The 27,803-nt window shown below is 41.8% G+C and overlaps 1 protein-coding gene across 1 annotated transcript in view; it reads left to right on the top strand.

Moving 5' to 3' along the window:
* LOC143276039 (ATP-binding cassette sub-family A member 2-like) overlaps nt 1-27,803 on the top strand; it is a 98,718-nt gene that overhangs the window by 36,373 nt on the left and 34,542 nt on the right. Inside the window, exons 22-34 of the mRNA XM_076580426.1 lie at nt 806-985; nt 2,169-2,349; nt 3,743-3,874; nt 4,969-5,049; nt 5,467-5,663; nt 6,781-6,984; nt 11,336-11,638; nt 14,551-14,880; nt 16,366-16,682; nt 23,356-23,590; nt 24,999-25,194; nt 25,693-25,798; nt 26,242-26,365. Of these exons, the coding sequence (XP_076436541.1) occupies nt 806-985; nt 2,169-2,349; nt 3,743-3,874; nt 4,969-5,049; nt 5,467-5,663; nt 6,781-6,984; nt 11,336-11,638; nt 14,551-14,880; nt 16,366-16,682; nt 23,356-23,590; nt 24,999-25,194; nt 25,693-25,798; nt 26,242-26,365 (2,586 nt within the window). The remainder of the gene's footprint in view (nt 1-805; nt 986-2,168; nt 2,350-3,742; nt 3,875-4,968; nt 5,050-5,466; nt 5,664-6,780; nt 6,985-11,335; nt 11,639-14,550; nt 14,881-16,365; nt 16,683-23,355; nt 23,591-24,998; nt 25,195-25,692; nt 25,799-26,241; nt 26,366-27,803) is intronic.

The following is a 27,803-nucleotide window of genomic DNA, read 5'->3' as shown; positions in this document are numbered from 1 at the left end:
ACGGGCACTGATAGACAGACAGACGTAACACACATACACACATGCATACAGAAAACATACACACATGTACACACATACATATATCAAGTACACACACACATACGCACACTTAAACATACACATACCAAACACGCGCGTGCGCACGCACGCACGCACACACACGCATGCATGCGCGCACACATGCGCGTGTACGTGCGCGCACACACACACACACTCACCACACACACACACGTACACACACACACACACACTCACACACACACAGAGGCATGCTCACGATTCTGGTACATCAAGCATGTGCAGCGGACACAGACATGCACACAGATAAACAGACATAGTACACACACATACATATACACACATACACATATACACACCAAACACACACACATGCATACATATACCATACACACAACACACACACACACACACACACACACATAAAACACACACACACACACAAATGCAAACAAATAGAGGATATAAACCTAACCAACACACACACAGTGTTCTGCAGTCAAGCCCAAGCACTGGTATTTCCCCTTCACCAAGAAACTGCACACACACACACGCACACACACACACACGCACACACACATACACACACACACACACACAAGCAAACCTAACCAACACATTGTTTCCACAGGCACATACGGGCTGCCCAAGCCCTGGTACTTCCCCTTCACCAAGAGCTACTGGTTTCTAATATAACTTAATGTGGATAGACATTAAATGAAATTGAACACACATACACACACACACACACACACAAGCAAACCTAACCAACACATTGTTTCCACAGGCACATACGGGCTGCCCAAGCCCTGGTACTTCCCCTTCACCAAGAGCTACTGGTTCGGAGGCAGCATGAAGTCTGTGGAGGAGTGCCCCAACCCCCTCAACCTGTGTCGCCGTGGTCACAGCGGATACCTGTCCGTCATCGAGGAGGACCAGGCGTGTGCCATGGCCAACCAGGATCCAGGTGAGTTTCTTTTGTCCTTGTTGTTGTTCTTGTTGTATTTTATTTTATTCATGTGTTTATTTTCACTTGCTTATTTATTTATTCCTGTATTTTTGACTCGCTATGTAATAACCTGGTGTTCGGTTAGTCTGTTGGTTTTTTTATGACCCAGGTGAGTTGTTTTTGTTTTGCGTTGTTATTTGTTGATGTACTTGCTTATTTGATTATGTATTTTTGTTTACATATTTGTTTATTTATCTGTTTGTTGTTTTTATCTATTTATATACATGTAGCTATTAATCAATTGATAAATATGTTTATTTATTTATTTATAGATCATTTTATTTATTTATCATGTATGACTTCATTTATTTATTTGGTTATATATTTATTTGTTTATATTCTTTCCCCACAGCACCACAAAACAACATCATATTCTCCTTTTAAAGAGAACAAAAAAGCAAATAAAATATTACAGATTCCTAGACTGTACATAAATATCTGGAAAAATATACTCGGACTATTTTGTTTTCTGCCACATCCCATGCACTGTCTTTTTGGTGGTGGTGGTTTTTTTTTTTTTTTATCTAGTTTTTTTTTCCCCTGCTCATTCCAAACATACTCCCCCACACTTGGGTGTATTCTATTACAGTTTGAGCGCAGGCAATCTGTAGATACTGTCATTGATAGGTCGCCACAAGGCTTCACACCAGAAGAGACACTGCAAGTGCTGATATGTCATTCAGGTGGCTTTCAGTGGTGTGTGTGTTTTTTATTATCTTTTTTATTAACCTTTCACAGAACTCCATCATATGTTTTTTGTTTTGTTGTTTTTAACCCCATGTATTACTTTCATGAACTGATGTGAAGTGAGATAAGTTTGGAGCATAATTATATGAAAATGTCTGAAGTGAAATAATTCTATGTGTGCATATGAAAATGTACATGCGTTTGTGTGTGTGTGTGTGTGTGCATGTGTGTGTGTGTGTATGCATGTGGATATGTAATTGTCTGTGTGCGCGTATTAAATTGTACATGCGTTTGTGTGTGTGTTACTGTGTGTGTGTGTGCGGGGGGGGGAGTTGAGGGGGGGTGTACATGCATTTGTTTGTGTTGAGAGGGAGCAAGTCGATCCCAGTCCACACCACACAACACGAACCTAGACCCCCCTAACCAACCCTTCTCACCTGTGCTACCTGTGCAGAGCACGCCAGGAAGTTTGAGCCGGAGCCCATGCACCTGCCGCTGGGTGTGTGCATCGACAACCTGAGCAAGGTGTACAAGCTGGGCCGCAAGGTGGCCGTCAAGCGCCTGAGTTTGAACCTGTACGAGGGCCAGATCACCTCCTTCCTTGGCCACAACGGGGCCGGCAAGACCACCACCATGTGAGCTGGGTCCACACTGCACTGCAGTGCAATACAGTGCTATACAGTGCAATGCAGTGCAATACAGTGCTATACAATACAATGCAGTGCAATACAGTGCTATACAATACAATGCAATACAGTGCTATACGATACAATGCAATACAGTGCTATACAATGCAATGCAATACATTACAATACAAGATACAGTTAATGCAATACAATGTAATGCAGTGCAGTGCAGCGCGGCACAGTATATATAATATAGTGCAGTATCATAGAGCCCCATACATTACAATGCAGTACAGGCCAACGCTATACAGTTCCACCACAGTATAGTATTATGCAGTACAATACAGTTCAGTATAGTAGTATACAGTACAGTACAGTACAGTACAGTACAGTACAGTATAGTAGTATGCATGCAATACAATATAGTATTGTGCAGTACAATACAGTACAGTATAGTATTATGCAGTACAATACAGTTCAGTATAGTATTATGCAGTACAGTACAGTTCAGTATAGTATTATGCAGTACAATACAGTACAGTATAGTATTATGCAGTACAGTACAGTTCAGTATAGAGTATAGTATTATACAGTACAATACAGTACAGTACTATACAGTTCCATACAATACAGTACCTTGTAGTACAGTAATTTGCAATACAACACAGTATAATACAGTACTATACAGTTCCATACAATACAGTGCAGTATAATACAGTAATGTGGAATACAATACAATACAATACAATACAATAAAATAAGGTTACAGTTACAATTTTGCAAATACTACAAACACATAACAAAGTTATATTTGTATTTCTATTTCTTTATATCACAACATATTTCTCTGTGTGAAATTCGGGCTGCTCTCGCCAGGGAGAGCGCGTCACTACACAACTCCACCCTTTTAAAAAAAAAATTTCCTGCGTTCAGTTTTATTTGTTTTTCGAAGTGGATTTTTCTACAGAATTTTGCCAGGAACAACCCTTTTGTTGCCGATTCAAACCAGCAAGCTCAGATTCTCTCGCTTCCTAGGTGGACGCGTTACCTCTAGGCCATCACTCCACTAATACAGTACTGTGCAGTTCCATACAATTCAGTGCAGTATAATACAGTAATGTGCAATACAATACAACACAACACTGTATGATACAGTACAGGATATACATTTCAGTGCAATGCAATACACTGCAGCACTGTACAGCACACAGTACAATGCAGTGCAATACTGTACGGTACTACACAGTTCCATCGAATACAATACATACATTCTTGCCTTGGTTTAGTTTGTGAGTATGTGTGTGTGTTTGTATGTGTGCATGTGTGAATGTGTATATATGTGTACATGCAAATGTGTGTGTGTGTATACATAATCTTGTGCACATGTGTGTTTGTGTGTCAGGTCGATGCTGTCCGGACTGATCCCCCCCAGTGGAGGGTACGCCACAGTGTACGGCATGGACATCCGCACTGACATGGACATCATCCGTCAGAGTCTGGGCATGTGTCCACAGCACAATGTCCTCTTCGACAAGTCAGTTCCCACGTTTGATTTGTATTTTTTTTTTGTATTTTATTGTGTTGTGTTGTGTTGTGTTGTACTGTGTTGTAACATCATCCGTCAGAGTCTGGGCTTGTGTCCACAGCACAATGTCTTGTTCGACAAGTCAGTCACCACATTTGATTTGTATTGTGTTGTATTGTGTTATATTGTCTTGTCTTATCTTGTGTTGTGTTGTGTTGTGTTAAATTGTGTTGTATTATATTGCATTGTGTTGAAATTTGGGAGTGTGTTGCTACAGTGAGAATACCACCCTTTTTTTCTGCCTGAAATTTCCTGTGTTTTCCTATCAAAGTAGATTTTTCTACAGGTTTTTGCCAGGAACAACCCTTTTGTTGCCGTGTGCTAAGTGCTTGCTACGCACTGAACTTTGCTTTATCATCTCATCTGAGTGACTTGCATTCAGACCACCACTCAGGGTCTAGTGGAGGGGGAGAAACTACTTATGATTGTAGGATTTGAACCAGTGTGCTCAGATTCTCTCGCTTCCTAGGTGAACGTGTTACCTCTAGGCCATCATTCCACTTTTTGTGTGCACAAGTTGTCGTTCTATGTGAGGCTGTTGGAATAGGTAAGATAAAATAAGATAAGAATAACTATTTTCTCCAACTAGAGAAATTTGGTCAGGTACATTATCACAACACAGACAAGTAAACAACATGGAGACCAGAACTGAAAAAACCCCACAAACAACAACAGCTATGAGGAATATAACAAAGACACAAATGTAAAAATATCACATACACCGTTTCATACATTCATTCCACACATTGCAGGTAATATTTTGAAAGTGAAAACAAAGAATTAATAACATTATTTTGTTGTTGTGTGTGAGGGTGTTGGAATAGGTGTACTGTATTGTGAGTCACACCTGTAGTTGTCGATCTGTTTGAGGATGTTAGAGTACTGTACCCCAACAGCCAACTAATTTTGATGATATATCATCTTTAGTTATAGATGTTTCAAAAAACCGAGATAAGTGGCAGTGGCCAGGCATGTGTGTGTGTATGTTCAGGTTCACTGCATCTGTGTGTTCACTGTGTGTGTGTGTGTGTGTGTGTGTTCAGGTTCACTGTGGAGGAACATCTGTGGTTCTACGCTCAGCTGAAAGGCATGAAGAACAAGGACATCCAGATTGAAACCAACCGGTTGGTATTGTTCTTGGTCGTTTGTGATAGGTGTGTGTGTCGTTATTGTTTTTGTTGTGTTTTATGGTATGGAGTGATTTGGTGTCAGAGTGTGTGTGTTTGTGTGTGTGTGTGTGCGTGTGTTTGTGTTTGTGATTCTGTGTTGTTGAAATCTGTCATGGAATGAAGTGGTGTAGTGCCATTGTGTGTGTGTGTGAGTGTGTGTGTGTGGTGTGTGTGTGGTGTGTGTGTGTGTGTGTGTGTGGTGTATTGTGATGCGTCTGTGTGTGAGAGAAAGAGACAGAATACAGGGAAGGAAGCAGACAGAACACACACTGAAATACACCACAATCACCAGCCCTAAAAAAAAACACGCTGCCATGTCACATGGTCAAAGAATGACAGTAGCATCACCACCTGTCGCCTTGACTCCCTCAGGATGATAGAGGACCTGGGCCTACCCGACAAGCGTCACTGTCGGGTGGACTGTCTGTCGGGTGGCATGCAGCGTAAACTGTCGGTGGCCATCGCCTTTGTGGGTGGGTCACGCACCGTCATTCTGGACGAGCCCACTGCTGGGGTGGATCCCTACGCCCGGCGAGCCATCTGGGATCTCCTGGTCAAGTATAAACCAGGTCGGTGGGGGGAAGCGCTGTTGCTGTTTCTCTGCCTTTCTTTTCATTTAAAAGAACAAAAAAACTTATTCATATCTCTTTATTTGTCTGTTTATTTATTTGTATGTTTATTTATTTATTTTTTTATTTATGTATACATTTATTTACCTATTTATTTACTTGTTTATTCAGTAGTTCATTCATTCATTCATTTAGTTGTTGTTATTTTTTTTAAAGGAGAAATCAGAGGATGCCTAAGAATTATGGGAATGAGCGTGACAGTCTCAGCATCCCTTGAAGATATTAGAATTGGTTTTTTTTCCTTTTTTTTTCCAATAAAATTTTTTTTCTCTTTTTTTCTCTTTTCTTTTTTCTGTTTTTCGAGCTCTTGCATCCTTTTATCCCTGTCTTTCTTTCTCCCGTCTTTTTCCTCCTTGTCCTTCATTTCTCTTCATTCCTTTGTTGTTATATCTTTATTTCCTGGCATATTTCTTTATTTTTCTTCAAGCAACTTTATGAAAAGTTTTTTGTCTTGCACTATTTTTGTCCCAAAACTGTGATTTTGAACACAACTGATTATCACAAAGAGAATCATTGAAAATGGGATTTTATTGATTTTTTTCTTTTGGGAGGGGATAGGGGGATGGTTGCTGTACTATCCATGCAGCGTTCCAGTGGATAATCAGAAGCTTTGCTGAACTGATTGTTAGGATTCCTTTCAAACACTTGCTGTAGAAACTGTGTTGTTTTTTTTAGGAACATGTAAAATCTTTAAACCAAATTTTCCCCATGATACCTTGTTGAGAGATAGGCTTTGAATGCAGATTTGAAGGTGGCTTTCATTGGTAGATTGAATACTGAACTGTTGATACCTGAATAGATGCTGAAAGAACATTTACTGATTTAGGAATGTTTACAACAAATTAAGTAGTAAATTACAATTAAAAAAAGTTAATAGTACTGTAAATTTTGAGGGGTTAACATAAATAACAAAAAATAAATAAATAAAATAAAACAGTGATGTTTCAGTATGATGTGATAAGGATTACATTTGCCAATGCCTTTCCATCAATTCCACAACACCCCCACACCCACTCCTCCCCCCTCACCCCACCCCCACACCCCTTCTCCTGCACAGGCCGCACAATCCTGCTTTCCACCCACCACATGGACGAGGCGGACATCCTGGGGGACCGCATCGCCATCATCTCCAACGGACAGATGAAGTGCTGCGGCTCCTCCATGTTCCTGAAGAACAACATCGGCGATGGCTACCACCTGACCCTGGTCAAGGCCGAGCCTGAGGAGCCGCCAGAGGAGGAGGAAGGCAGCGATGATGATGGTGATTTGTGGTTTTGTCCCTTGTTCTTTGTTCTTCATGATGATGATGGTGATTTGTGGTTTTGTCCCTTGTTCTTTGTTCTTCATGACGATGATGGTGATTTGTGGTTTTGTCCCTTGTTCCTTGTTCTTCATGACGATGATGGTGATTTGTGGTTTTGTTCCTTGTTCTTTGTTCTTCATGACGATGATGGTGATTTGTGGTTTTGTTCCTTGTTCTTTGTTCTTCATGACGATGATGGTGATTTGTTCTTTGTTCTTCATGACGATGATGGTGATTTGTGGTTTTTGTCCCTTGTTCTTTGTTCTTCATGACAATGATGGTGATTTGTGGTTTTGTTCCTTGTTCTTTGTTCTTCATGATGATGATGGTGATTTGTTCTTTGTTCTTCATGACGATGATGGTGATTTGTGGTTTTTGTCCCTTGTTCTTTGTTCTTCATGACAATGATGGTGATTTGTGACCCTCCACCACGGAATGAGTCGCTTTGTCCCTGACCAACTTTCCCGCTAGCGGCGATTTTAGGCGGGTGGGGGTCAGGTTGTCGATTTTCAGATTTTGACTTCATAGTAAACTTTAGGCTTTCTTTTATCTCATATTGAAGTATCTAGGCATAACTGTGTCTTCTTTTGCCTTAAAAGTGTGCTTAAAATGCCTAACCCGTCATTCTGATCGCCTATGACTTCGCGAAATCGATCAACTTTGACAAGCTTGCCCTCCGTCATCTCTTGGAATCGACCGGTCGAATCATACATTGTTTTAAAGGTCAAGTCCGTCTCTTTCAATGTATGTCCTTCTCATTGGTTGATTTTTTTAACTACGAGCGAATCGTCGCTTTCAAAATAAGGATACACTACGTAAACAATGCGTCACTATGAAGGAAAATCCCCTCTGTCATTGGCCGAGAGAGGCCACGTGACGAAACCAGCCATTCAGCACGCTAGCTCAAATAAACATGGTCGCAGGGTTCGGAAGCACGTTTTCAAGATTGACTTGGCGATTTCCTGACAAGATACACTTGCGCTGCACACATTTTGCCATTCAATGAAGAAGACGACATTTGTGAGTTTCTAACCCAGTACTTCATTGATGGAACTGACCGTTCATGAAATCGATCTCAGTGAACACGAAGGCAACGCTGATTTCGAAAGCAGACGACGCAGGATTGTCGTTCAGTTTTCATCAACAATAATATTAATTTTGATGTAGATGACGAATCAACATTTGCACTAGATACAGAAAGATTGGAAGCCTTCGCCTGTAATTGCCGAAATCACATGCACCAGGTGCCATCAGTGTTGTGACTGACATGGAAACAAGTGAAACTGACTTGCTGCTCTGAAGTGATAGACCTGGGTTTCTCACAGCTCACACAAGGAATGTGCAAGCAAAGTGACTGGGGGACTGGATATAGCTGAAGTGTCTGAAGGTAAGCTTTCTTATTTTACCCACATTGACAAATACTGAAATGTAATGATGGTATAATCAGTTGATAATAATTTCTTTAACAATGATTGACTCAAGACTGATTTATTGTCTTACATTGGAACAGGAATTCACTGTTTGACATGTGGAATAAAAATGATTAAAAGAATAAAGTGAATCTGAGGAAATTAACAGAATGTAAATTAAAAGATCTCTCTCTCTCTCACACACACACACACACACACACACACACACACAATGTGTGACACAGTGTGTATACATGTCACTCACACACACACACATACATACACAATGTGTGTCACACAGTGAGTCACATACTCACTCACATACTCACTCACACACACACACACACACACACACACACACACACACACACACACACACACACACACACTGTCCCTTCACAGTTTAACCATTTAACTGAGCAAGGGGAGGTTCAGGGGCATGACATTATGAACAGTTTTCAGTTTCACAGAATTTGCTTCAATGGATATTTTATGTGAATGTGTGTCAGGTTGGTGTGTGTGTGTGTGTGTGTGTGTGTGTGTGTGTGTGTGTTGTTTTAAATAAATATAGAGTTGTGTCAACAGTAAATACTAACAGTATTACTAATAGTTCAATTTCTTTTTCAGCCCTGAAAGATATGATGGTACTTTATATGCCTGCCTGTACACCAATGAATAATTCTGATATCACTGCTGGCAAGTCATGTCATCAGAAGGAGAGGCAACACCACCAAACTAACTACACTGTCAACTAAAGAACTGTCTGCTGGTGAACTATCCATGAGTGAGTGAGTCAACTGTTAATGTACTATGATTTATAGTATAAATTTACCATGAAGTGTGCAAACTTAGTTTCTTTTTACAAACTTTGTCTAGATGTACATGTATGGAATTGTAAACTTTTGCACAGACATTTACATAAATGATATAAGTGTGCATGTGCTTGACATGCCACTATGCGTAAAGTAACTTAATGGATTGCAGCATGTCATGCACATGCACACTGATATGCACACTGATACTCATAGTGATACAGCATTAATAATCACTATTTCATACTTTTATTATCAGTAAACTGCTTTGTCTGATTATATTATGATATATATATATATATATATATATATATATATATATATATATATATATATATATCATAAGTGTATTCTTTTTTTATTTTCTGATAAAATACATAGAACTAGAAGTAAAGCATTTTGTAAAGTCCTGTGTAAAGAATGAAAGCTGTGATGTAAATGTACAAAACTGAAATTACTGTTGATATTTAAGGCATTAATGAATAAACTTTAGAACATATAGAAAATAATTCAAAACAAAGGAAATGAAAAGAGATAAAGAAGTATTACATAACAAACTGTTTCAGGATAAACCATGCATTTTTGGAACATACTGACACCACCGGTGGAGAAAAAAGAGTGGAGGAAGAAGGTTCAATATCAACACCATCCACCCTGATGACACTTTGTACCACAAGAATTGATTACCTGTGCCACATATCTGCACATTTTTTTATTTTTATTTTTTATTTTTATTTTTTTTAGCAGATTGAGTGTTTGTTTGATGAGGTTGTGTGTCTTTATTGTGTTAAGTATGGGTTTGACAAGTAGGTTTTCTTTGCAGATGAAGTGTTTGAAGTGTTCATTTGGATTATGAAATGTATTTCATTTGATGCTATGCTGGGATAAAACACACATGAACTTGTACCTTTTGTATGAGCAGTTTTGTTGTGTGGATCTTTTTTGTTATTTTGTTGTGCTTGTTGTATGGATTATGGTAATATCACAAGCACACTAAGCCAGTGAGCACATTGAATTACAACAATCACATGATTCGGCATCATGATTTAGCATTTTTTACCTCTAATGTGGCATAAATTTTAGTACACATACTGTACATAGCAAAAGTTTCATAGTAATTGGACCACAAACAACACCACAACAAAACTGATCTTAAAACTGGAAGGTTTTTAGTCATGTTGAGCTGATTAAAAAGTAAGTGTACTAATACTTCAGTTGCAATTCTTTCCAAAAAAATTAGAAAATTCTTATTTGAATAAAATCAAATACACTCAATATTTTTCTTCCAAATTTTGTGCAATTGTGGATATTGCCACTAACTATGTGTGTGCCAAATTTCATGAACATATCTTGCTTAGAAGTATGTGGTTGCTATGAACATGTTCCAAAACTTTTCGGCCTTGATTTCTCAGTTCGTTACTTTCGCGACTTTAGAACTTCAAATCACAATAACTTTTCACAGAATCATCCGATTTACAAACTTTTTTTTTCGCTGTAAAGGTCATTTATTGCAGATTTATGATATACCAATAACTAAAAATCGACCTCTGGTGCAAAGCGACTCATTTCGTGGTGGAGGGTCACATTTGTGGTTTTTGTTCTTTGTTCTTTGTTCTTCATGACGATGATGGTGATTTGTGGTTTTGTTCCTTGTTCTTTGTTCTTCATGACGATGATGGTGATTTGTGGTTTTGTCCCTTGTTCTTTGTTCTTCATGACGATGATGGTGATTTGTGGTTTTTGCTCTTTGTTCTTTGTTCTTCATGATGATGATGGTGATTTGTGGTTTTTGCTCTTTGTTCTTTGTTCTTCATGATGATGATGGTGATTTGTGGTTTTGTCCCTTGTTCTTTGTTCTTCATGATGATGATGGTGATTTGTGTTCTTGTCCCTTGTCTTTGTTCTTCATGATGATGATGGTGATTTGTGTTCTTGTCCCTTGTCTTTGTTCTTCAAGAATATAAACATGCTGTTTTTACCATAAATGTACACACATAAACACCCCATCCCTACATTATAAAAATGTTATAATTAGCAGAAAAATACATCGCTAAACACCCCCACACTTCCCCGCCCCCCAAAAAACAGACGTGCAGCTCCTGGACAGCAGCAAGACTCCCCCCAAGCCCCCGGTGTCGCCCTGCAGTACGGAGGAGGTGGGGGCCTTCATCCAGAGACACGTGCCCTCCGCCTACCTGGTGTCGGACAGCCCCCGGGAGCTGCAGTACACGCTGCCCTTCGAGGAGGCCAAGAAGGGCAACTTCCGCAAGCTGTTCCAGGCGCTGGACTCGGCCCTGCCCCAGCTGCACATCAACAGCTACGGCGTCATGGACACCACGCTGGAGGAGATCTTCCTCAAGGTCACCGAGGCCGCCTGCCAGGAGGAGGAGAGTGAGTGTTGGGGGGGTCCAGGGGGGGCGTGGGGTGTGTGTGTGTGTGTGGAGGGGGGAGGCTCGGGGGGGAATCTTCCTCAAGGTCACCGAGGCCACATGCCAGGAGGAGGAGAGTGAGTGTTGGGGTGTGTTTTTTTTGTGGGGGGAGGGAGGGGGAATCTCTCTACAGGTCACCGAGGCTGTGTGCCAGGAGGAGGAGAGTGAGTGTTGGGGAGGAGGGGGTTGTGTGTGGGGAGGGATCTTCCTCAAGGTCACAGAGGCCGCCTTCCAGGAGGAGGAGTGTGAGTGCTGGGGGGGAGGGAGGAAAGTGGGATGGGGGTGTTCGGGGCTGTTTTTTGTTTGTTTGTTTTGCTCTTGTTTTTGTTTGGTTGGTTGGTTGTTGTTTTGTTTGTGGGTGTCTTTGCAGAGTCTGGAAGCAATGATTATGTACTACAGAAGCCATGGTACTTAAGAATCAATAATTATGTCTTGTAGAATACACATGTCCTATAGGAGCAATGATTATGTCCTATGGAATACATGTATACTATGGAAATACATTATTAAGTCCTGTAGAAGCCATGGTCCTGTAGGAGCAATAATTTTGTCCTGAAGAAGAAGCCATAGTCCTATAGAAGCAATAATTATGTCCTGAAAAGCCATGGTCCTATAGAAGCGATGATTATGTCCTATAGAAGCCATGGTCCTGTAGAAATCATATGTCCTATACAAGCCATAATCTTATAGAAGCTATGTTCCAATAAATGCCATGGTCCTATAGAAGCGATGATTATGTCCTATAGAAGCCATGGTCCTGTAGAAGCCATATGTCCTATTCAAGCCATAATCTTATAGAAGCTATGTTCCAATAAAAGCCATGGTCCTATAGAAGCGATGATTATGTCCTATAGAAGCCATGGTCCTGTAGAAGCCATATGTCCTATTCAAGCCATAATCTTATAGAAGCTATGTTCCAATAAAAGCCATGGTCCTGTAGAAGCAATACATATTCCTATAGAAGCCATTTTCCTTTCGAAGTGATGTGTCCTATACAAGCCATGATCCTATTGAAGCCATGTGTTCTATACAAGCCATGATCCTATAGAAGCCATGTTTTTCTATACAAGCCATGATCCTATAGAAGCCATGTGTTCTATACAAGCCACGATCCTATAGAAGCCATGTGTTCTATACAAGCCATGATCCTATTGAAGCCATGTGTTCTATACAAGCCATGATCCTATAGAAGCCATGTTTTTCTATACAAGCCATGATCCTATAGAAGCCATGTGTTCTATACAAGCCACGATCCTATAGAAGCCATGTGTTCTATACAAGCCATGATCCTATTGAAGCCATGTGTTCTATACAAGCCATGATCCTATAGAAGCCATGTGTTCTATACAAGCCATGATCCTATCGAAGCCATGTGTTCTATACAAGCCATGATCCTATTGAAGCTATGTGTTCTATACAAGCCATGATCCTATCGAAGCTATGTGTTCTATACAAGCCATGATCCTATAGAAGCCATGTGTTCTATACAAGCCATGATCCTATCGAAGCTATGTGTTCTATACAAGCCATGATCCTATCGAAGCTATGTGTTCTATACAAGCCATGATCCTATCGAATCCATGTGTTCTATACAAGCTATGATCCTATTGAAGCCATGTGTTCTATACAAGCCACGATCCTATAGAAACCATGTGTTCTATACAAGCCATGATCCTATAGAAGCCATGTGTTCTATACAAGCCAAGATCCTATAGAAGCCATGTGTTCTATACAAGCCATGATCCTATCGAAGCTATGTGTTCTGTACAAGCCGTGATCCTATTGAAGCTATGTGTTCTATACCAGCCATGATCCTATAGAAGCCATGTGTTCTATACAAGCCATGATCCTATCGAAGCTATGTGTTCTATACAAGCCATGATCCTATTGAAGCTATGTGTTCTATACAAGCCATGATCCTATAGAAGCCATGTGTTCTATACAAGCCATGATCCTATCGAAGCTATGTGTCCTATACAAGCCATGATCCTATAGAAGCCATGTGTTCTATACAAGCCACGATCCTATAGAAGCCATGTGTTCTGTACAAGCCATGATCCTATCGAAGCTATGTTCCAACAGAAGCCATGGTCCTATGGAGGCTGTGGTCCCACAGAAACTGTGGTCCAGTTTCATGCTGGTACTAGAAAATGTTTCTACAGCTCACATATTTTTCACATGGATTACAGGATCTTTGATGTGCATGTTTCATCTTTTGCATGAGTATAGATGCACAAAGAGGGTTTGGTATTATCTGCAGATATGTGGACTTAACATCTGTAAAAGTTTTCTAAGAGACTGGTAAAATTCAGACACTAGAAGTTCTGGTTATCACAAGCACCAAACATACTGTGATTATGTTCCAAATGTAAATGAATGTGTGTGCACCATAACCTAGCAAAAATTTAAGAAACTTTATTTCTTGTTTATGATTGCTTTTAGAATGAAAATAACTATCAAAAATCAGTATCTGCCTTGTACATGTTCTTAGTAAACTGTGGAAAGTAACAAAGTATCTTCTTGTGGCCTGTACAGTTGATGATTATTTTGGGTGTGTGATTAGCATTAGATGGTACAATGAATAACTAAAGAAAGAAAAATTGAAGGAAAAGAAGTAGAAAGACTAGGTTAAAAAACAAACAAAGAAAATATAAGTAGCCATTTATTGTCATATGAACTAATATCATGAGGACAAGAAAGCTGGCTTAAGTCCTGGATGGATGCAATGGTGCTTTCTACAAAGAAATCTAACAAGTCCATACTAATTCCAGACTTGAAATTGTTTATACATCCCAACCTTGGGCAGTTTCCCATGCTCACAAGGAAACAATGTTAACACTGTTGTTTTATTTTTCATTCCTCCGCTGACGGCAGGCAGAGAGAACACCTCCAAACCGGCTGACGCTCTTTCCCTGGACTCCGTGCCTGCCACCACCCTCCCTGTCTCCCCCATCTCCAGCTCCAACGTCCCCTCCTCTGAGGAAGCCTCCTCCCTCAGCAGCCTCCTGGATCCCCCGCCCACAGGGGGGCAGGGCCTAGCAGAGGGCGGGGCCACAGGGGGGCTGAGGGCGGAGTCTAACGTCCTGCAGCTGGAGGACTTCTCAGAGAGTGACAGAAGGAATGGGGGCAAGCCAGAGAGTGGACAGGGGGACCGTCCCGCCCACAGAGAGGCTCCACCCATGTCCTCATTCAATTTCACCCACGGTCAGATTCCATCATTCGCTTGCTTGTTGTTTGCTGTATGTGTGTTTCTTTTAATTCATTTCTTTGACAGCTGATTGTGGATTCTCTCTTCCTTATGAAGAGATTTGAATCAGCTTATAGATTTAGTTGTAAGGTCTCTTCCACAATGAAACAAATCTTTATATAGCGTTGTTTATTCATACAGCAAGTTAACTTGTGTACGGAGGCAATTAAATTGCCTGTCTGTGGATTTAGGTAGTTTGAAAAAAGGAAGACTGACCTTTTTCCTGTAATAACTGAACATCATTTGTGTCTTCACCAGTGTTAGAAAATCCTTCTGGCGGCGATCAACATTTTTGTTTGGTTTTTGTTTGTACACACTGACAGTATGTGAAACTGTTTTTGTTTTTGTATTTTTTATTTTCTTTTTTTTATACATATACATAAGGGAGCATTCAGTGTGATGTAAAGCAGTGATCAGTTTGATTCAATGTGTCTTCTGTAATATCAGGAGAGAAAAGAACACACATAAAAGACCTTTCCAACAAAAAACAACAAACCAAAATGAACTTACCTCACTGGAGCAGCTAGGCTGAATGTAAAAACAGAGATTGATTATACAGTATCTTTGGAATAAATAACAATTTATGGAAAAAAAAAAAAAGCAAACCCACCTAACTTTCCACCAAAGATTTGAAACTTTTTTACATTCACAAAAATTGCTGGATATAGATGACATCTCAGTGATTCAGTTTTACTTTGTGACTAAAAGAGGGAATTCTTATGAAGTTGTGTGTCCAGTGAGAGTGACTGCTTTGCAGTGTGTGTTGTTGTTCAACTCTTGAATGAAGTCACTGGTTTGGGCATTTATCTCATGCCTCAAATTACCTGTGAGTCTGATGTGAACATGTTGGTTGGTTCATGATAATCAGAGGCTTGTAAAGAACTGATAACATGATGGGAATGATGGCAGTAACAGCAAATATGACAAGATAGCGATGATGATGATGATGATGATAATGATGGAATGGGAGCAAATTTTCAATAAAAAAACACATTCCAACTTCCCTTGTATCTTTGTAGAAGGACAATGCATAATGATAGTAGCAGTGATAACAACAAAGGAACAAAGCTGAATGTTGATGATGATGATAATGATGATGAACCGGAAGAACTTGGACACACAAAAAGAGCACAAACAATATAAGCTCAGGCTTGTTGTTCCTCAAGGATTTTCTCTCCCAGCTTTATGTACTGAGCACGGTATTGTATCTTGCCGGAAAAAGAGGGCACTAGCCAGCGGGACAAAGGAGAGGTTACCTACTTCCGGGAGGTTATCGGCCGTAGTTTCGTTTTCTCCACACAGGCAGATAGTAGTTTGCACAGGACAGGAATGTCAGACCCCTGCCGGAGTCTGCACTAGTTGGGTCACGGTAAGTATGTTATTGAAACATTATTTTAGATAGAAAATTTCCTGTTTAACCCAAACCCTGGCCACACTTTCAGACCCGGCCAACTCTCCACGGATCCTGCTGGAGGGGCGGGGCAGCCATGTGCTGAAGCCCCACCTCCTGCTGATGAACCACTTCAAGGCGGTCATCATCAAGCGCTTCCACTACATCACCCGCAACTGGCGCTCCCTCTTCTCCCAGATCATCCTGCCCGCCATCTTCGTCGCCATCGCCATGACGGTGGCCCTGGCAGCGCCCTCTGTGGACGACCTTCCGCCCCTGGAGCTGACCACTCTGCAGTACTACAATGTGACGCAGCCCCGTGGCCACTTCGTGCCCTTCACCAGTGAGCTGATGAGCTCCGGGTCCAAGGTAGGCGGGGGTTGTCGGTGTCAAGGTGTGCAGACGTTTCCTTTCAGGTTCCAACAGTCTGGAATAGCCTTCCGTTTAACGTTAGATACTCCACTTCCATTGTCTCTTTCAAATATTCTCTGAAGACATATGAATAGCCTTCCGTTTAACGTTAGATACTCCACTTCCATTGTCTCTTTCAAATATTCTCTGAAGACATATGAATAGCCTCCTGTTTAACGGTAGATACTCCACTTCCATTGTCTCTTTCAAATATTCTCTGAAGACATATGAATAGCCTTCCGTTTAACGGTAGATACTCCACTTCCATTGTCTCTTTCAAATATTCTCTGAAGGCATATGAATAGCCTTCCATTTAATGTTAGATACTCCACTTCCATTGTCTCTTTCAAATATTCTCTGAAGACACATGAATAGCCTCCCGTTTAACGTTAGATACTCCACTTCCGTTGTCTCTTTCAAATATTCTCTGAAGATGCATGAATAGCCTCCCGTTTAACGTTAGATACTCCACTTCCATTGTCTCTTTCAAATATTCTCTGAAGACATATGAATAGCCTTCCAGTTAACATTTGATCACTTCCATTGTCTCTTTCAAATATTCTCTGAAGACACATGAATAGCCTTCCGGTTAACATTTGATACTCTGTTTCCACAGCCAAGATCTTTCAGATCTCTGAAGACCCATCTGTTTAAGCAGTATAGATATCGTTTCTCCACCACAGATCGGAACTAAACTGCTTCCTGTCTTAAGCTCTGTGGTGTGTGTATGTGTGTGTTGGGGGTGTGTCTGTGTGTGTGTTTATGTGCTGATTGGGCATTGAGAGCCTGCCAGATTCTAAGAATATATATGAAAGCAGTAAACAAAATTTTATATAAGATAAGTAATCAAGTAAATAGGTGTTGAAATAAATGGAAATGAGTAAAAAGAAAGATTTTAGGACATTTGCCACCCGGACATTTGCCACCCGGACTTCTGCCACCGGATTTTTACCACCCAAGGACATTTGCCACCCGGATGTTTACCACCCGGACTTTTGCCAACATAGGACATGTGCCACCCCAGGACATTTGCCACCCGGATGTTTACCACCCGGACTTTTGCCAACATAGGACATGTGCCACCCCAGGACATTTGCCACCCGGATGTTTACCACCCGGACTTTTGCCAACCTAGGACAAGTGCCACCCCAGGACATTTGCCGCCTGGATGTTTGCCACCCGGACAGTTGCCTTCTGGATGTTTACCACCCAGATTTTTGCCATGTAGATTTTGGCAAATCTATGACATTTGCCCTCTTTGAACATTTCCCATGAAAATTTGAAATGAATTCTTGCAAACATTTTCATGACAGTGATGTTTTGTTTGAAGCTGCATCCCCCCCCCCACCCCCCACATCTTTCTCTGTCTTTTTTTCTTTCTTTCTTTCTCTGTCTTTCTTTCTTTCTCTGTCTTTTTTTCTTTATTTATTTCTCTGTCTTTCTTTCTTTCTTTCTTTCTTTCTCTTTCTTCCTTTCTTTTTTTTCATTCTTCTCTACAAAACCGAAATTGTCTGTGTGCACGAATGTATGCGCATGCCCTTGTGTGTGTACATGCGGGGGAGAAAAGGGAGGGGAGGGGGTCTGGAAGGAAGGAGAGATAAAGATAGAGAGATATTTAGATGCATGAAATGGATCTTCGAAAGTTTCAAAGTTTTAATGTCTCTTTTTGTGTGTTTTATTCAGTATCATATAAAATTTTTAAAAGCCAACCTCAGAATATCGGGAAACAGAGTAGTTCCACTGCCATCAATAAAGCAACAAACATCTCCTTTGGGTATCCTACCAAAAACATCCACCAAAACATGTGATGTTTTGTTTGAAGCTGCATTCCCCCCCCCCCTCCATCACGCCTTTTCTGTCGCGCTGATTCCAAGAAATGATGCTCTGGTTCTCTGACACATTTCCATGTCAGTGATTCGAAAAATCTGGGTTCGATGAAACAGCAGTCCCCTGCCCTTCACATGCCTTGAACTGATTCCCAGAAATGATGCTCAGATTCTTGGAAACATAGACCTGACCACACAGTGATTCCAAGAATCCGGGTACTATAGAGCATCATTGTTTTAGTTGCTGAATGCATTTCCACAACTATGGAGTTCATCGCAACAACCAGAGGCGGCAGAAAACTTCTTTATGAAGGATTCTGCTATGTAAAGCTCAAAGATTTGTCAGATGGGAAAGAATCATGGGAATGTGAACTAAGGAGGAGAACAAACTGCAAAGCGAAACTGCATCTGCGGGGCAACAGATTACTCGATCAAATCAATGAGCACACTCACGCTGCAGATGCAGCAAGAACAGAAATGTTAGCCACTCGGGCAAACATGACACAAAGAGCAAAAGATACGGAGGAAACGCCACAGCAAATCATAACAGAAGGTGTGCGTAATATGTCAGACGCAGCGAGTGGGAGAATGGTTGCTGTTGAGAACGTTCGTCGAAATATCCGTCGCAATAGACAACATGCTGGGAATCGACTGCCAGTACCCCAGAATGCTGCCGCCATAGTAATTCCCCCAGCATACCAGGTTACCACCAGAGGTGGTCTCTTCTTGAGGTATGACAATGGTGAAGGAAACGCAGAGAGGATCCTCATCTTCATGAGCGATGATGGCCAGCAGTGCTTATTGGCGTCGCAGTTTTGGTTTGCAGATGGCACATTTAAGACTGTCCCCGATCAGTTTTTCCAGCTCTACATGCTACATAGTCTTTCTGCAAATGGACGAGTTTTCCCCTGCGTCTTTGTGTTGTTGACCAACAAAAGGCAGGATACATATGAACATGTCCTTCGAGAAGTTTCGGCTCTTGCTGGAAACGGACTCCATCCAGAGGAAGCACTGATAGACTTTGAGAGAGCGGCACTGAATGCACTCGCCAACGTCTTCCCCGGTATAGAAGTAAAGGGCTGCTTCTTCCATCTCACCCAAAACGTGTATCGTCAGGTATGTAGGCCAATGGTCGAGTCTTAGAAATGGTCATTTTTTTTCATTCAGATGAATAAAAATGTGTAGAGTACAGTCTGAAACAGACATTGAAAAAGTAAATCAAGTGATTGTCGATGCTTCAGTTTTTGGATTACATGTATACTATTTGAAAAATTGAAGTGGCCATGGCTTAGCACTTTCTTCAATTCAGTGAAGTGTGAAATTAAAAAAAAAAAAACGCTCTCAGTGAGGGCTATTGAAAATTATTAGAAATATTTCTAAATTATCCAGTCAAATAATGTTACAACAGTAACCATGGTTAACCACGATAACCGTAAAACCATGGTAACCGTGATCTAACTATGTCAAAATGATTTCTTAATTTTTTCTATCAAGAGTAATATTGATTTATCAATCTAATCCTTGGCCCAGCATACTCTGCTGTCAGCCTTGGTGCCTGGGAGACCTTCGGGAAACCCGATGGGTGACCATGTATTCACCCAAAGAAAATTTGAAGTAGCAACCTAGAAACCTACTGATCAGTATTGTGATGATATTCTGTATGTCTATTGCCTTGGGAATTGTGTTAGATTGGTTTGGTTACAGCATGGTTAACCATGTATAATCGCGGGATATGTGAAATAGCATTGAATAGCCGAAAAGGTGTTAAAATGCGGTCCCATATGCCCCCCCACCCCCCCCACCCCATGACAAAAAGGGCGCCTCTCATGTTAACCTTGCATTTCAGATTCAGGCTCATGGGCTAGCAAATGCCTACCAGGCAGACGCTGAATTCGCTCTTCAACTTAGAATGATTCCTGCCTTAGCATTTGTGCCTCCTGATGATGTTATCCAATCTTTCGAGGAGCTCCAAGTTTACCTGCCTGCCAATGCTGCACCTATTCTCCAATACTTTGAAGCCACGTACATTGGAGAAGAAAGGAACAATGGCAACGGTCGAAGGAATCCTACTGTTTGCAATTGAAATGTGGAACATGCATGAACGCACACTCCAAAACCTGCCAAGAACAAATAACAACGTCGAGGGGTGGCATCGTCGACTACAAGCTGATATCGGGGTTTATCATCCAAATTTCTGGAAATTCCTTGATGTAATCAAAAGGGAAGAATCCTTGACGCATGTGGAGATGGTCCAAGATCAGGCTGGTCAGAATCCTCGTCAGCAGAGGGCTGTTTACCGAGACGTCCAGCAGCGCATAAGGAACATTGTGGAAGACTACCCCAACCGAGATATCATCGCATTCCTTAGAGGAATAGCACACAATTTTAACTATTGATCTTGCCATGAAAGAACTGAGAGGCTAGGGCCTGTTGTATCTGATTCATTGGAACTGACTGAGATGATGCCTACATTGTTGTGTTAGTGAGTCTGTGTTAGTATTCTTAAGAACACTCTCTCCACCAGCACAGCCTGACTTGCCCAATTAATGGAAACTGTGTTTAATTTTGCTCAATTACAGTAAAGTCTCTTACGGGATCGTGGCCCCTCGACCACAATTGGCTGGGACGATTAGAAGTTTCAGAGGCACGCCTGCACATCTACGTTCACACGGATGTAGGCGTGCCTCTGAAACTTCCATAGTCAATGACCAATCCCGTTCCCAGCCGACTGTGGTCGCACGGGCTGCGATCCGGGTAGGACCAACTTGGTAGGACCAACTTTACAGTACTGTAGTTCATGTTGTAATTTAGGAAGTGGAGAACCACTATATGATAATATGTCACTATTGTCAATATTTTACTCTCAAGGTGTTACTGGTGCCTTTGTGTTTGGCAAAGCATTTTATGTCAGATATGACTTCTACTATTTGTCTACTGGAAGCGTGGTGCACAAGAAACCAAAGTGGCAAGTACGCCATTGTGACAATGCCACTGCTACCTGATTTTGAAATAACAGTTCTAATAAGAAATTTATTAGGTAATGAGTCACTGCAGCCCAAATTGGTGCCAGGTCACCGTCGCTTTGATTTCAGTCACAGGTGTGCGATGGGCTTTTTTTTCTGTGTTGATTCCAGGTTATGTAATTAGTCACTGTAGCCCGAATTGGTGCCAGGTCACCGTCGCTTTGATTTCAGTCACAGGTGTGCGATGGGTTAGGTCGTAAATAATTATTTACAGTATTTTTTCTGTGTTGATTCCGGGTTATGTAATTAGTCACTGTAGCCCGAATTGGTGCCAGGTCACCGTCGCTTTGATTTCAGTCACAGGTGTGCGATGGGTTAGGTCGTAAATAATTATTTACAGTATTTTTTCTGTGTTGATTCCAGGTTATGTAATTAGTCACTGTAGCCCGAATTGTTGATTCCAGGTGTGAACCATCTGTTGTATTCAAGTACCGGTAATTACAATTATGCCGTGCCCTTTTTAAAAAGCCCTCATGTAAGAATTTAAAAAAAAAATGATTACTTTGACAAATGACTTGTCTTATGCCAAAAGCTGTTTTGTTTGGTAGACAATGATACTGGTGTCTTTGGCTGAGCAATTGAATTATACTCTGGATCCTTCTGTAAGGGATCGAAAGTGTTCACCCCCTCAATCCATTACAGAATGAGTTGACAAAATGGTCCTTTTATATGAAACAGACAATATTTTGGTGGTTGGCCCACTCACTTAGCGGTCTTTTTTATTTCACTAATAGGCTTTGGCTTTTCTTGCTCTCTTACAGAAGCATCATGATCTTTATGAAAACTGCCAGTTTTACCAGGTCCGTTTCATTACAGTATGATGCCGGCTACCGTAATGTCTTGATTCAAATTGTTACTGATGTTCAGTTTTACAATAAATCCATGTTTGAAAAATTTATTCATCTAACTGTTGTGAATTTTTCAACCGAGTTTAAGACAGATTCTGACCAACACTGTCCAAATGAAGATTTAATTAGGTCGCCATCCAGGTCTTGAAAGTTTGCTGATGATGACTCGGCGAAATATCAGGTAGCCTTTGTAGGCGATTGATTAACGCTGGCAAATGTACAGGTGTCGGATTTTTTTCATCGGCAAAACCTAGTGGAAAGGCCCGGGTGGCAGATGTCCTAGGGTGGCAAATGTCCTATGTTGGTAAAAGTCCGGGTGGTAAAAATCCGGGTGGCAGATGTCCTAGGGTGGCAAATGTCCTATGTTGGTAAAAGTCCGGGTGGTAAAAATCCGGGTGGCAGATGCCCTAGGGTGGCAAATGTCCTATGTTGGTAAAAGTCCGGGTGGTAAAAATCCGGGTGGCAAATGTCCTAGGGTGGCAGATGTCCTATGTTGGCAAATGTCCGGGTGGTAAAAATCCGGTGGCAGAAGTCCGGGTGGTTATTGTCCGGGTGGCAAATGTCCTGTTAGGAAAAAGAAAGACGCACATAAGGCAAGTAGTTAAGATAGATAAAGAATGAAAACGGGCCACATTCAGTGAACTCTGAGCACACTGGCACATGTATACACACTGGCACGTGTGTGTGCTTGTGCATGCCACACACTCGTTCACACACGCACGCATGTACAGACACATACACACAGACACAGACACACAAACACAAATACACAAACACACACACCTAACCCCACTGCACAACCTACGACAAGTGTCTCCACAGGTGTGTGGTTTCTCAGTGCTCAGCGAGTTTAGGCTGTGCTTTTTCTCCAACATAGTAGAACCCCAAGGCAAAGACTCCTCACCACAGCAAAAGTTCACGCCTTGTTTTCTAGGTGAACCCAGACGACGCCACATCCTCCAGGCTGATAGAGACTCTGAAACTGGCGTCCGGCATCGGGGCCAGCTGTGTCCTCCAGCCGCACAAGGGTCGCGACCCCCCACAGCACCCCCTCCACTACAACCCGTCCTGCCTGTGGCTGAGGGACAAGTTGGACTCCTCCCCCAACCACTTCACACCCATTCCGCATCTCTCCGCCCGCAACGCCTCCGAGGACAGTGTCGTCATCAGTGAGTTCGCGTTTGGGTCGCATGTTTTGTTGAGTAACTTTTGTGTTGTGTTGTGCTGAGTGACCTTTGCGTTGCGTGTTGTGCTGACTGACCTTTGTATCATGTGTTGTGCTGAGTGACCTTTGTGCCATGTGCTGAGTGACCTTTGTGTTATGACCTGACTGACCTTTGTGTTATGACCTGAGTGACCTTGTGTCATGTGTTGAGTGACCTTTGTGCCATGTGTTGTGCTGAGTGACCTTTGTTCTGTGCTGAGTGACCTTTGTGTCATGACCTGATTGACCTTTGTGTCATGTGCTGAGTGATCTTTGTGTCGTGTGCTGAGTGATCTTTGTGTCGTGTGCTGTTGTGTCCTGTGCTGAGTGATTTTCATGTTCTGAGTGATCTTTGTGTTGTGTTCTGAGTGACCTTTGTGTCGTGTGCTGTTGTGTCATGTGCTGAGTGATCTTCATGTCATGTGCTGAGTGATCCTCATGTCGTGTGCTGAGTGATCTTCATGTCGTGTGCTGAGTGATCCTCATGTCGTGTGCTGAGTGAATCTCATGTCATGTGCTGAGTGATCTTAATGTCGTGTGCTGAGTGATCCTCATGTCGTGTGCTGAGTGATCTTTATGTCGTGTGCTGAGTGATCCTCATGTCATGTGCTGAGTGACCTTTGTGTCATGGTGAACAAGGAAGTTTGGTTGACAATCCACAACCAACCCCTTGCTTCCACCCAGTCTGCCCTATTCTGGGTATAAAGGACTGGTTAACACACATCATTGATTCGCTTGCTTATTTCTAGGGGAGCCCAGCCACTTTAATTCACATGTCTGTTTCAGATAAAAAAAATTTCCAGATTTAGATCTAATCCTAGGACATTTAGTAACGAAAGTAGTAGTTTGCATGGCTCTCTCTGTCTGTCTGGCTCTCTCTGTCTGTCTCTGTCTCTCTCTCTCTCTCTCTCTCCCCTCAGTCTCTAACATATGCTGTGTGCAAAATCATGCCAACTCCTTTTGTTTGTCTAACCATCTTTTCACTTTTCTGACACTCTGTTCATATCTGGGGTTACACTCGTATGTTCCAGAACAAGTTCTTAAGGATGAACAGTTCATTGGCCTTAAGAATTGCATTTATTTACACTGTACATTTATTACATATGCATACATATGAGTGTCATTGTGTATGTTTGATAGCCCAAATAATAATGATGATAAAGTTATTCCATTTATTTCCACAATACATAAATATGCATATATATGTCGTTGTGCATGTTTGATAGCCCAGATAACAGTAATGTTAAATTTGTCAGTATATGTGGGTTTTTTTTCTCTATTATCAAACATTGTTACAGATTGTTTCCTAGGGGTACTTGAAGCAGTGATGTGCAGATGATACTGAGAATGATGTTCTCATGGATTTTTTTCAGACCCAGGGTACTCCCCGGTGCATTATTACCCATCCTGCACCTGCGCCCAAGACAAGTCTGGGTACCAGTGTCGCCCGGGTGGCTACGAGAATGCCCCCGACTGGCGAATCATCACCCAGGACCGGCTGGTGAACGTCACCGGCCAGCACACAGAGGATTACCTGCTCTACACCACCTACGACAAGCGTCTCCACAGGTGTGTGCTTTCTCAGGTGTTTGTTCATGCTGAATGTTCTCACCTTAACAACATACATATGCTGGAACTTTCTCCCCCACCATGTAGTGTAACATGTGACTTGGTTTGGGAATGTTGAAACGGCGGAAGAAGAGGATTTGGTCCTGTTTTCCTACGGTGAGCTGTAGACACAGTGGATATGAATTCACTGCTGTGATGGCCATTAAAGGCTATGGGACTTCTAACCTTAATAATAATAATAATGATTATAATAATGGATACTTATATAGCACACTATCCAGAAATCTGCTCTAGGTGCTTTACAAAACACTTTTGTTAACATAACACATTACATCAATGTGACTACACACACACACACACACACACAATACATACATACATTTTAAAATACATGTGTACCTACCAGCTACCTTCAACACATATGCACACATAGGCACGCACTGACATACACTTCAGCACAAAGCCCCACAACACATTGAAGCTGACTGTTGTTTGCAGGTACGGAGCACTGTCCTTTGGACTGGTTCAGAAGGACGTCCCAGAGAACTTTGGTCTCAACGCTCCCCCCTTGTTCAAAGGACTGGCCGTCAGGAATGTGGCAAAGGTGAGAGGACAGGCCATTGGCATTTTTGAGCAGTTTATGTACAGTTGTCATTCACAGCTGTGCAATATTGACAGAGATTATGGACATGGGTTTACACACATTATTTTTCTTTGCCAGTAATGCATACTGACAGACATACAGGCAGATGCTGACTTGTAGACAGACCACATAAAATAAAGCTCTGTAAACAGCACTGAATCTACACAGACCAGTGAAGGATTTGTGGAACAAGACATTGAGTGTCGAACAATTAATTTAAACATTAATTGAAATTTCAAAATAAATGGTTAAAATAAAGGGGGGCATGATCAATGCAGTCATTATATCAAACAGAATTCACAGAAGGGAGCAAGAGTTTGTGAGGACGATGACAGACTTCAGGATTGACACTTTTTTTTTTCTTCTTTCATTCATTTTCTCATTCTTCTTACTCCTGTACCCAGCTGTGGTTCAACCATAAAGGTTACCACTCCGTGCCGACCTTCCTCAACGCCATCAACAACGCCATTCTGCGTGCCAACCTGCCGGACACCCAGGGGGGCCAGCCTGTCGACCCTGCCACTTACGGTCAGTCTGTGGGTGTGGGGAGACGCACGGTAGAGATCTGGTGAATGTGTGTGTGTTGTTTGTGGGTGTTGGGTGTGGGGAGACGCATGGTAGAGATCTGGTGAATGTGTGTGTGTTGTTTGTGGGTGTGGGGACACGCATGGTAGAGATCTGGTGAAAGTGTGTGTGTTGTTTGTGGGTGTGGGGAGACGCATGGTAGAGATCTGGTGAATGTGTGTGTGTTGTTTGTGGGTGTGGGGAGACACATGGTAGAGATCTGGTGAATGTGTGTGTGTTGTTTGTGGGTGTGGGGAGACGCATGGTAGAGATCTGGTGAAAGTGTGTGTATTGTTTGTGGGTGTGGGGACACGCATGGTAGAGATCTGGTGAAAGTGTGTGTATTGTTTGTGGGTGTGGGGACACGCATGGTAGAGATCTGGTGAATGTGTGTGTATTGTTTGTGGTGTGGGGACACGCATGGTAGAGATCTGGTGAATGTGTGTGTGTTGTTTGTGGGTGTGGGGACACACATGGTAGAGATCTGGTGAAAGTGTGTGTCTTGTATGTGGGTGTGGGGACACGCATGGTAGAGATCTGGTGAATGTGTGTGTGTTGTTTGTGGGTGTGGGGAGACAGATGGTAGATTTCTGGTGAAAGTGTGTGTGTTGTTTGTTGATGTTGGGAGACACATCGTAATGATCTGGTGAAAGTGTGTGTATTGTTCATTGATGTGGGGAGACACATCGTAATGATCTGGTGAAAGTGTGTGTGTTGTTTGTTGATGTTGGGAGACACATCGTAATGATCTGGTGAAAGTGTGTGTATTGTTCATTGATGTGGGGAGACACATCGTAATGATCTGGTGAAAGTGTGTGTATTGTTCGTTGATGTTGGGAGACACATCGTAATGATCTGGTGAAAGTGTGTGTATTGTTCGTTGATGTGGGGAGACACATCGTAATGATCTGGTGAAAGTGTGTGTGTTGTTTGTTGATGTTGGGAGACACATCGTAATGATCTGGTGAAAGTGTGTGTATTGTTCATTGATGTGGGGAGACACATCGTAATGATCTGGTGAAAGTGTGTGTATTGTTCGTTGATGTTGGGAGACACATCGTAATGATCTGGTGAAAGTGTGTGTATTGTTCGTTGATGTGGGGAGACACATCGTAATGATCTGGTGAAAGTGTGTGTATTGTTCGTTGATGTTGGGAGACACATCGTAATGATCTGGTGAAAGTGTGTGTATTGTTCGTTGATGTGGGGAGACACATCGTAATGATCTGGTGAAAGTGTGTGTATTGTTCGTTGATGTTGGGAGACACATCGTAATGATCTGGTGAAAGTGTGTGTGTTTTGTTTGTTGATGTTGGGAGACACATCGTAATGATCTGGTGAAAGTGTGTGTTGTTCGTTGATGTTGGGAGACACATCGTAATGATCTGGTGAAAGTGTGTGT

Source organism: Babylonia areolata, chromosome 31 (assembly GCF_041734735.1).
Source record: "Babylonia areolata isolate BAREFJ2019XMU chromosome 31, ASM4173473v1, whole genome shotgun sequence".
Lineage (NCBI taxonomy): Eukaryota > Metazoa > Mollusca > Gastropoda > Neogastropoda > Buccinidae > Babylonia > Babylonia areolata.
The sequence above is the reverse complement of the archived record's forward strand: the minus strand, read 5'-3'. Positions and strand labels throughout refer to the sequence as shown.